We start from the raw sequence: 11,798 nt of genomic DNA, 5'->3' as shown, positions 1-11,798 counted from the left end.
CCTGGTATAGTTAACGCTGAATCTGGATTTACTGTTCTTATAAAAACCAAACAAACAAAAGACCAAAACATTGGTAAGAGAAAGGAATGATTTAAATGGACACTCTTTGTGTGAGGAAAGCTTAAATTACACCAAAAGACAAAAATATACCATACGACAATGTCTGTTGAAAATAACTTTTTATTATAAACAATATAAACACTTGCTAATACATTTTGCATATATAATACACTTTCTTTTCTCTGCCTGAGTGTTTATGAACATGATCTCTCAACATAATTGTTCTTCCCTTGATGGCCATTCATATATTCAATAAATACCAAGTGCCAGGCACTGTAAAAAGTTCTCAGGGATTAAGGAAAAAAAAAGAGAGAAAAGGCATAGTTTCATTCTTCAAGAGGACCATAATCCAATAGACTGTTTTCTTTATTTTGGCTATCTCTGTTTTGATATATATACTTCCAATTTATAAGATATATTTTAGTCTATTTCTTTCAAAAACAGCTTATATATCCAAGGTAAACTGGACAATTAAAACAATTGTCTAGATAAAATAGGGTTAAAACACTACTTTTAGTCTTAAATAATCAGATGATTTATGAAAAAGTGATGCTGTGACCTTGGGTCATTTTGTTAATTTTAATTTACTTTGATATTTTTGAAAGACCTGAAATGTTTTAATTCAAAGAGAGATCATCTCTCTTTGTCGTCTATAAACACGAAAAGAAATATTTGTCTTCTTTGAAAGTAGTCCTTGAGTCATTGCCAAAAGTGAAAATTAAAAAGAATACAAAGGCCATGTCTACTGTCCTCACCATTAGTCTTTGTCTGCTACCTTTAGTGACTTTGATATTTCCTTAGTGTCTGAATGAAGAGGGACATGTACACCCAACTATTTTAGTGCAAAATCCAAGTTATTTCTTTGGAAAATTGTCTACAATATATTTATTACAGACATTTCCCTTTGGCTTATTGTTGTTTGTGTATGGCTGTCATATGCTCCCCCCAAATTGCATTTTCATACTATTTTATACTATTTAGTAAAGATGATTCATTAATTATATAAATATGATTTACTTTTATGTCTGTAATGTTTCCTTATGAATATACTAAGCTAACTCTCTTTGACAGGCCATATATCCAATTTTTGATGTTGAGTATTGTCAGCTACTGCTTTTGCATAGCACACAAGAATTAGGTGATCCCTAGAGATAATGAGTTTCATGACTTTAAAACTCAATGTGGTTCCAGCCACGCATAGCTGTATAGATACTAAATATTCAAACATAACTTACAGAAGCTTGTTCACAGAACTAAGCTTTCCCTTGACATCGCTCCCCTCCATGACCCCCCAAAAAATGTCTGGAAGTGTTATCCCAAATGCTCTCCAAGATTTAAATAACAATATTTTGAAAACACTTAACACCACAATAGGGAATTTGTTGGCATGACACGAACAATACGGTTACTCCAGATGCTGTATTCAAACTGTATGGGCCCATTGAAAAAATAGATGTAACCTATAAGAAAGAGACCAAAAAGAAAATTTCAGAGTTTGAAAATAATGTTTTACTCTAGTTACCATTAAAAACCCAATCTGTTAGATTCACCTTTTTTTTTTAACATTTCAATGCTTATCTTTATAAATACCACTAATGCTTTAATGTATTGCTTATAATTTAAGAGAGGGAAAGATATAAAGGTCTCCGGCTCTCCTAAATTGTCACCTTGAATTAATTGCTGTATTGGCAGGAGTTCCAGTTTTGATGCTTGAGTTATTGATATTGGTTATTTGCTGTAAGTTAGAGATAATATCCCTTTCCATAATTAAAGCAAAAGAAATCATTATATGCTATGATTATTGGTCTTCATATGTAAATTACTTTCCACTCCACCCCTGATTTGAATTATGGCAATACTCTCTGCATCTTAATATCTTTAAATTTAAGTTATTGTTTAAGATTTGTCATCTTTTATTCATAGAATTAGCAGTCATTAAGTAAAATTCTCATTTATTCTAAGCATATTAATTTTTGTTTGCTGTCTAAGTAGTCACACAAGAATGACTAATCCCTTAACTGCCAGACATTTATTAGCACATCTAAGTTCTGCATGAAATTCCTTCATAAGGAAATGATTTTGAGGGGCTATAGAAGCCCTCCATTAAGGTCAGTGCAATGAAACTAGTTACCATTTTTCTCGTAGACAGCATCTACTTTATCACCAATTCCTGGGAAGTCCTCTTCTATTAGTCTGGGGTTATCCATCATATGGTTAGTATCATCATAGCTATTTAAAAAGAAAAGGAAACTCTTAATTAGGTTGTAGGTAAATTACTTTAGAAATAATACAATGAGTATAGTGGCAGCTCTCAAAATTGGCAAAAGTTTCAAATTTTTAAGTCCATTTGAAACATCTGGTAGCTTTTTAGAATTAGGAATTATACTGCTGAGTATATAGTGGATACCTGGTGAGTATTCTGACTTGCCTAAAGACTATCTCTGTAAAGACAATTATAAGCTCATTTCCATTTCAAAATTTTATAGCTGTTATAAGAGTATATTATTAGGAAACTGTTCTTAGAGTGAAATAAATGTATGTTTACACATTGAACAATTATCTGTTGAGCCCCCACTATGTGTAAGACAACTTGCTAAGTGCAGTAATGGATGTCAAACTATTCAAGGTTCAATTTCTGCACTAAAAAGTTATAGAGGCATTTGATGGAAATAAAGCCAGGAAGGGGAACATAGCTTTCCCCTCCCATAACTATATATTCCATACTCCTCTTTCCCTGCACATACTCACACCCTAGCCAACCATACACACTCTGAAATTAACCTAGGAGAACAGACTCCTGTGATGTATTGTTACCAATGAGATTTTTTTATATTCTTGAGGTATGCTTCAATAGGTAAAAGATAAGAATCACTGAATTATCAAGAAAGCTAAGACATATACACACAAAACTGCAACACTAGGCAATAGGGGCTAAACCTCATGAGGAAGTAAACATGAGATGTCATGGGAGTTACATGAGAAGGGAGATAACTTTGAATGCGGTGATCAAGAAAAACTTTCAAGTTAATTTTAAACAATGGATAGAATTTCAAGAGAGAGAGATATAAGGAAAGACTGCTAGCAAAGAAAATTGCTAAGGGAAGGTTATGGGGAGATAAAAGCACAGCGCATTTGAGATATGGTAAGCAATCCATCTTGACTGAACCATAGACCTCATATAGGGTAAAGGGACTGGAACACTAGTACAAATAGAACCTGGCAGTAATATTTAAAGTCGTGAGGGTCATTATCACAAATAAAGAAGCCAAAAGGTAAAGAAGATATGTAGGAATGTATGTATGTACATGCATGCGTGAGTGTATATATATGTGTATGTGTATAGAGGAAGTAAAGCCACCATTTTAAAAATTTCAAGTATTGTGTACCTATGAGATAACCATCCCTGAATACAGACATGGATTTGGGCTCATAAATATTGCCAATGTCAATGCTGCCTTGAGCTCTACATATGTTTCAGATACTCCAGGTCTACTTGTTCTTCAGAAGGGGCTGGCTTCACAAACTACAAGCCTAGCAGCTTCCTGGCCAACCTCTCCAGTGGATCAACAGACTCTAGAAATTGTGGCCTTCTCTCACTCATTCTTTCCCTGTACCTATTCTTGTGTCTTCTCTGACCACAGAAGATGAAGCTCCATGTATATTAGGAGAGGATGACAAGTAAGAGTATCCAGGAGAAAGATTACAAGGAATGAAGATGTCAAAATAAGAGAGAGAGTTTTGCCATGGTTGAAGAACAACAAATGGCTAAGAAAGAAAAGAGTGGCCCAGAAGGGGCAAGAATTATATGTGTATATTCAAGAGCACTTGAGACTTTTAAATACCTGTGTTAGGGACTACCTGCAGGAAGAGTAACGAATGACTGGTTTAACATTTAAAATAATGTATAAGATAATTTTAAGTAGCAAGAGATTTTCGAGACTCACTTTGCCTCTATGACATAAGATGATGGGTCAGTAAGTATGGCTGCCATACCTCCAGACTTGGTTTCCTGAGAAGAAGAGCGTCTTCCCTGAATCCTCAAAGTGAACAGCTGCACTTATCTTTTTAACCTCTTTTGGAAATCCCAGTTCGGATATTTTTTTGGGATAACCTTCCAGAATATCATAACCATTAAGAGCCCAAAATTTTCTGCCTAGAATAAGTAAAAGAATTGTCTTATTACAAGGGAATCTATTAAAACTCACATACATAAACATTTACTTTAACAAAGAAAGGCTCATTTCACATATTTAGAAATAAATTAGTCAGTGTTTGTGGTCACCATGTTTATGAAACACAAAAATATGCACATTCTTCAAACAAAGAAATAGGATATAAGATCCTAATTTCCTAATTGTAAGTATAGCCAACAAAATATCATAATTAGTTTGGCAATTTGTTATCTCTGTGTATTAAATTTGGAACTGGGTGAAAAATACATTAAGATTTCTGTATGAATAAGCAGTGCAGTAGGAATAGGAAGTTAAACTGAAAACTCAAATTTTATACCATTAGAAAGTTATTTTCTTCTCTAAAAAGTAACTTCATTATAGCATTAATTATAATAGTCAAACAATAGAAATGATGTCAGTAAAATGCTACGTAGCCATTATAAATTATGATCATGAAACTGGAATAGCAATTTGGGAACCTATGTCAAGGGAACAAGTAGAATATTAAAATGTATATACATTATGAATATAAATATTTAAAATACATATTACAGATGGTGAAAGACTAGAAAATAGAGTGAGAAAATAAATTTATTTTTTAGAAGGGGGAATTATTATGGATAATTTTCTTCAATTTTTCAGAATGTACATTGTTATAGCATTTGATTAGTAAATATTTTTAAGAGGAAATAAGAGAAAAAAACTGACATGATTGCCTTGAAATAAAGAGTGGATATAAGTAATAATGTAGACTCTTTACTTGTCAAATTTGGGGACACTTGGTAGAAAGGTTTCAGGTGCCTTCTGGTTCCCATTTTGCTACACTTGATTCTTAATTTAGGTTTATTTTTGACAATGATCATTTTTTTAAGTCTCTGGTGGTATCAAATTCATCACTGCCTGCTCTGGACAGGTGGGAGTTCTCCCTGGTGGAAAGCTTACCTCTAAAGATAAAGATAAGATCACGGGAAGGGTGCTCATATGCAGCATCAATGCGGTTGGGAAGCTCTGGCCAAAAGGATTTTGTTAAAAACAGCTCTGCGTCAACCTGCTGAGGATGCAGACGCCAGAAGAATCTAACACAAAAGTAAAAATGCAGAGTATGCCATCACTTTTTTAAGTGCAGTATGTCTACCCTGCTAGCCACCTGTCTCCACATCAATACAGGTAAGTTAGACACAACCATTCCATAGCACCTGTGAAGGGGAAAGATTTCCACTTCCCTTAAGTGCCAGTTAAACAAGCTGTTGCTATCTTAACTCTAGCCTAAACTATTGAAGTCTAAAATCTCACAGAACCTTTCTGAAGGCTCCAAGTGTGGGCTGGGCCCATGCTTTGTTCAATTTTGCATATCTTGCAAGTGGCAAGCAAATGCGCCAGACACTGTGTTGGGCTCTGGATGGTAAACATGAATGACACAAACTGTGCTCTCAAGATCTCATGGCCTGGGGAGACAGATGCATAAGAGAATACTGGAGCACAATGGAATTAGAGCTAATATAGAGGAGGTAGGGATGCTATAGGATCACAGATAAGGGAACTATTAGTTGATTAATGAGTAAATGAACAAATAAAGATATTAAAATAATATCAAAATTAAAAATTAGTATTTCATTTTTCATCACCTATAGATTTGTACTTCCTCTCTCAAATTCCAACATATGTTGCCAGAACCAAAGTTTTTCCATATCAAAAGGAATTCATGTGCAATTATGAGTAACAGTTTACTAATATGGTAATTGATTTCGATAATTGTGTTTTTTAAATAAATTGTATTTCTATATTTACTTTGTAAATATGTCGTTATGAGAAAAACTACAATCAAAGACGTAAAAGAAAGCTGTACAGTCTACGGCCATACCACCCTGAACGCGCCCGATCTCGGAAGCTAAGCAGGGTCGGGCCTGGTTAGTACTTGGATGGGAGAAAGCTGTACAATGCCAAGATTATCCATTGAAAACTAAAACATTTATCCATCAGTTATTTACTTCATCTTAAATATATAAATAATCTGCCTAAAGTTCTATTATTTTCACTAACTTCATCTTTCTTTGGAATTTTGACCACATGTTTCAGCAGTTTGAAGACATGGCTTCACAAATGTTTATTACATACAGGTTTTATAAAATAATATCAAGAGTACCTGTCTTTAAAGATCAATGTTTCTCCCCGGAGACTGGTAATGGCATCAAGGGATAAGGAAGGATCACATTTGTCTGGCGTTTTGGGATGTCTAGGGTTGGGATCTTCATCTCCTGGACCTGTAGTCATGAAATGAGTGAAAGAAGTTACTGAGGATGACCTGATCCTGCCAATGGAGAGCAGGAAGGGTTTCCTCCAGGCATGGCAGTAAGTCCTGCCACCCCTACATAATGCTCCAAAGAACCTGTAATCCTACTTCTTTCCCCCATGGTTACCAAAGTCTTGCCTATGGGACTTTTCCTTCTGTTTTCATCCTTCAAGACTCTTGAGAATCATCTCAGCTACAAATTTAGCTTTCTTGAGGTTAGTGATAGAAATGGGGTGGGGGGAGGGAGCAAAAGACTTTGAGGAAACTTTCCCCATGCTTTGCACAACCATGCTTTGATGGACTTCTCTTGAGAAATACATTCCTCAACGCCATTTCTAGCGGCAGGTCATCTCTGTGGGAGCCCTCATTTGGGCTCTTTCTCTTGCCTATTTTATGAGCCGTCAGCATCAACTCATGTTGCTTTACTAGCTTACCACAGTGCAGCTGCATCTCAGAGGAAAGCCAGGCCTTCAGCCACTCTGGTGTGACTTGCCACATGTGGGTAACTTTTCCACCAGCTCACATGAGTGCAAAAGGGGTGCAGTACACAAAATAATTCTAAACTTTTTTTTCTCTACCTAGATGCTATTAGTTCTATCATTAAGTCCGTCAGTCAAGATATTGTAGAAACAGTAAAAATTGCAAAATTCTTGCCTATGCCTACACTAGCTGCTGTAGTAGATTTAAATCCAGAAGGAAAAATAATAGGTTGGTGTGGCCTCAAGAAATTTGCTGAGCTCTGTGTTTGAGAAGTGTTTACACTGATGACTGTGTACTGTGGCATTACTTCTATTTATGGTAGGTACTTTTGCTTGTTTGGGTTGCGGTTTAGCTATTTTGTAAATATTACTGAAAATTGGAAGGAAAAAAAAAGGAAGAGATTCTTACAAATGGTCACTGTAGATGTTGATTAAAAACTACCACAGGCCACTTGGATGGTTTCTACTGTGGCAAACGGGAGTGGATGAAAGAATATGCAGAATTTACAAAAGCTGGTTAAAACTTCACATTCTCCCTGTATAAGCTGGGTGAAAGCTGTGCCAAAAGCTGTGTTACCCTCCAGCTGTGTTTCACCCAGCGGTGTTAATGTCAATAACACTACTTAAATTCCGCAGGCTTAGTTTCTTCATTGCTTAAATGGAGAATAAAATATTTTCCTTTCTTATGTCAGAGGTATTGTGAGGGTATCAAATGTACCTTGCAATGCATAAAATACAAACATGAGGAGTTACATTCTGCAAAAACTATGGAGAATGGAAAATTTTCTACTTCAGCAGGTAGTTTGATTAAGCATGCTTTCCCAGGTTTTAATAACAAAACCAGGACAGCAATATTGGTAATGGTAAATTCACTAATAGTTTAGAAAATGAATGTATACCTCTCTTCTGCTGTTAAATTAATAAACTAATAGTTACCATAGAGAGACTGAATCCCTTGTACATCATCATCAGGAAGCATAAAGTGGCTTTTGCCAGTGTAGGTATAGATGGGAAACATGAGTGCTCCTGGGTCCTTGGAGTGGTCCAGACCTAGGGAATGGCCAAACTCATGGGCAGCAACAAGAAACAGGTTGTAACCTGTAAGAAAACAAAGAAACTGAGAAAACAAAGTCCTCCAACGACCACTTCACACAATATTATTTTCTTCATCTATTTGGTATGTCACATTTCTCTTTCTTGGCTATTTTGCTCCCTTTTTAAAGTTAATATTCAGTTGCTTAAAGGGAGATTTAAAACATTGATTTAATCATTATAAATAATTTGGTGCCCTCTTTGATTACAGCATAGAATATCAACACATTGATTAGTAATCAGTAAAGATTTATTGTAAAGACACTAGTAATCCTGATTTGCTCTTTGTTTTCTCATGTCAAGTGAGGAAAGTAGACGGTGATGACCTTAATTGGAAACTCATGGGAAAAAATATAGGGTAATACATATCTAGGCTGCTGCCTAGAACATCATCTAAACAGGAGGCAGCATCCAAAGGTATGATGACCAAGCATAGAGGATGCACTAAATAGGATCTCCGGGAATCTACTTGGGAACAGATTCCAACCAAATGATCTATTCCAGAATATCTCTAGACTCTAGAATTTAAAGAAACAGAAACTCTGGTCATGATTGGCCAACTTTCCTCTGTTCTCAAAGACTACTGTGTCAATGTATTTACATTATTTCCACCAGTCACTCTTTCCACCAATTTTTGAGCCTCCTAATACTGGTATTTTAAATTGGAAAAAAAAAAAATAATAAACTATTAGAAGAAAAAGAACACATGAAAGCTGGAGCCAGTGGTTTCAATTTGACCTTAAATACCCTTTGCTATCATAGCCTATGCATGAAGAAAATGTATAATGAACTTAGCGAATTATGCAGACCCTAAGAGTGATCAAAGTTTATGATAGTCTGAGTGACAAGTAATTCTTCGTTGAAATGACTATCAGTGGGTACCATTCTTGGCCTTCAGCCGAAAAATTAATCCCGACTTGTGGATGTTTTCATTCATTTCAGTTAAATATTTCAAACCCAGAATTTACGCAGGAACCAAAAACTGAGGCTTACCGTGACTGTTTTTAACAATACTAGGTGTTGTTCTTTCTTCCTAAAATCATTCTTACCTGTGAAATATTCAGACCTTAAATATGTAAATTCTCACCTTTCCCTCCAAGGACAGATTGGAGGCATAGGCATTGAGACATTGACTATTCAAGGCCCAGTTTTACTTGTTGGAAAAATTATTCTTTTTATTTAAATGAATAATAAAAATTAGCTGTTTTTTGAAGACTACCTTCTAATTGTAGCAACTAAGAGTACATATAGCTCCAAAATTAAGTCCTAGTTGGGATAATATGGCTTTTCTGCCTAAATTAACATTCCCAATTCGTTTGAACCTTGAAGATTCAACTATTGACTGAATTCACTCAACAGTCAGTTTCATTTTGCTCTTGTAAATACAATTTAATCTGGTTTGTCTCATGCATTCTGGAGTAAGACACTATATTGATTTGTTAGAGTAGTATTTGTAAAATCAGTGGTATAGACAAGTCTAAAACAAGTAACTCATATAACAGAGAACAGAAATTTGACTGGACTTGTGCCATTACTATTTCTATAAGGGAAAAAACTATTTGAACTCACATCCAACTCATTTATGATCTATGTATTTAGCCATAATAGTTTTTAGATTTATATTTGTAATAGACTCTACTTCTTCAACATGTCAAAAGTAATCCACAATAACAACACCTTGGTTGACAGAAAGCATTTTGATCCTGTTTCAAAGTTAGCTAGTATCCCTTGAATTTACAGTATGCTTCTTAACTCCTTATCAATGGGTTAATGGTCTAACCTAATCTGATATTCACGAATTATATCTTTATACGAAATATTACCTTTGGAACTACTTGTCCAGGTTTCATCATCATCAAAATGGGCATCCCCTCCATAATTTGGTCCAGGAGGAAAAGCGTGAGCCAACAGACCAGAAGGTCCGTCAAATGGGTAGAAGTCACCATGCTCTACACACAAAAACAAGAGTTAAGAATCTAATTATACCCAGTAGTGCCTAGCACAGGCACTTGGTGAATTTTTGATGAATTCTGTAAAAATTAATAAATAACTGAAAGAAGGAATAAAAGAATGGTGCCAATTAAGGAGCAGAATATAAAAATGTTCAAAAATTATTCTACATCATTACCTTTAGCTCCAAAAGAGATCATGATATCAGCAGTGCCACTGTGAATTCTGGTAAAATTCAGAGGTGTCACATCAGACCAAACTTTGAAGGCTTTTCTGAATGCCTTTTCAACTTCAGAATGAGTCAAATCAGGGGTATAATTCACAATTCTATTCAACAGAAAAAGTTTCAATCAAATTTTTGGAAGGTGAAAGCTATTTTAGAATATATTTTCTTGGAATACTGCTTTTCAACTCAAAATGCAATGGTTTCTCTAAAAGTTCTATCAGAGGTCCATTGTTTCAAAAAACTTTTATGATGCTATACAAAGACTAAAAAATGAAGAATTCAGATATTTGAGTATCTCCAAATATTTGATGATTTGACATCTTAAATTTAAAGTATTTAGATGTTTAATAAAACTTAAATTGCATGCTAAAAGTTTTGTATCACTATAGCCTAAGCAAATGAAGTGGTTCTCTAAAGTTCATAGAGAGAATGAAACTCTCCATTTTTAGCAGTTATAATAAATAGGCCTGATTACTACATTTGCAAATTTTCTTGAAACTAGTTTTACTTCTATTCTGATTTTATATCTGAAAGAAATACATTGAGATTTGCAATGAAAAATAATGCTGGATTAATGTAACAATAATAGATGTTATGAGATATTCTCATCAACAGTGTTAAAGTAATTCCTGGACCTACTTAACTTCCAGTTTAATATCTAAGGCCTATGTAAAACAATGGGCCACACATGTTCTGTCATCTGTAGCTTGTGCTGAAAATTAGACATCAGATACTACAAAAAATGACAAATATTAAAGAAAGATACTCTATGATTTACCTGTAGGTTAAGTTCATTTTGGACCATTTGAGAGTTCGAGGAAAAACATTGTATTCACCCACATCAGGGACCCCACATCTCGGTTTTTTCATGATGTCTAAGGTGTTATCATCAAGTTTGCCAGTCACCTCTAAGCCGAAAAAAGATTGCATTTCTCTAAGCCTGTCAACCACGGAGCTTACTGCAGTTTTCTTCAGGATTCCAGCAGGATTCAAAGGATAATAGTATGATTTCAGATAGTTCTAGGAAAGAGACCAAAATGACCCACTTTTAAAAGAGAAGGACATTTATGAGATGCATCACACCATTGAGATTGGCAAAATACTCTACCTCTGCAATCTGGAAGTCTTCCTCGGACAAATCTTCAGAATCTCCATCATTGGGAAGGGGCAGGGACCAACAACAAGTCCAGCTCAAGAAGAGGAAGGCAGCCAGGACACCTGGGTGCATCTTGAATGATTGTGCCGGGAGGCTGCTGCCTTTGCACAGACAAGTACCTTTACTTTTATAGGCCTTTGATGGTGAGTCATCGTTTACAGACAAGTTTCAACTTCCTAGTCAGTTAAAGGTAAACATGCTTACATGGGGACTTTTTTTTTTTTTTTTTTTTGCTTCCAAGAAGTGTGGTTTGTGGTAGAACTTGAGGGAAATATAAAATGAAACCTTCTCTCATTTCAGCAGGGTCTCAAAAACCATCTGGCAAAATAATGGCCTCAGCATATTTATGGCTATTGTGGGAAGAAGCAGAGTA

General features: G+C 35.2%; 1 protein-coding gene across 1 annotated transcript; it reads right to left on the bottom strand.

Moving 5' to 3' along the window:
* Window positions 1–205: 205 nt before the first annotated feature.
* Window positions 206–11,507, bottom strand: MMP13 (matrix metallopeptidase 13). Its single transcript, XM_057750968.1, has 10 exons — window positions 11,378–11,507; window positions 11,048–11,289; window positions 10,222–10,370; window positions 9,917–10,042; window positions 7,938–8,099; window positions 6,376–6,493; window positions 5,175–5,308; window positions 4,054–4,213; window positions 2,192–2,289; window positions 206–1,520 (listed from the first exon to the last, which is right to left on the bottom strand). The coding sequence occupies exons 1-10, from the start codon at window positions 11,495–11,497 to the stop codon at window positions 1,420–1,422; spliced, it is 1,410 nt and encodes a 469-aa protein (XP_057606951.1). The 5' UTR covers window positions 11,498–11,507; the 3' UTR covers window positions 206–1,419.
* Between the last annotated feature and the right edge of the window lie 291 nt (window positions 11,508–11,798).

The sequence above is a fragment of the Hippopotamus amphibius genome, chromosome 9 (assembly GCF_030028045.1).
Source record: "Hippopotamus amphibius kiboko isolate mHipAmp2 chromosome 9, mHipAmp2.hap2, whole genome shotgun sequence".
Taxonomy (NCBI): domain Eukaryota; kingdom Metazoa; phylum Chordata; class Mammalia; order Artiodactyla; family Hippopotamidae; genus Hippopotamus; species Hippopotamus amphibius.
Note: the sequence above shows the minus strand (reverse complement) of the source record. Positions and strands in the feature narration are given on the sequence as shown.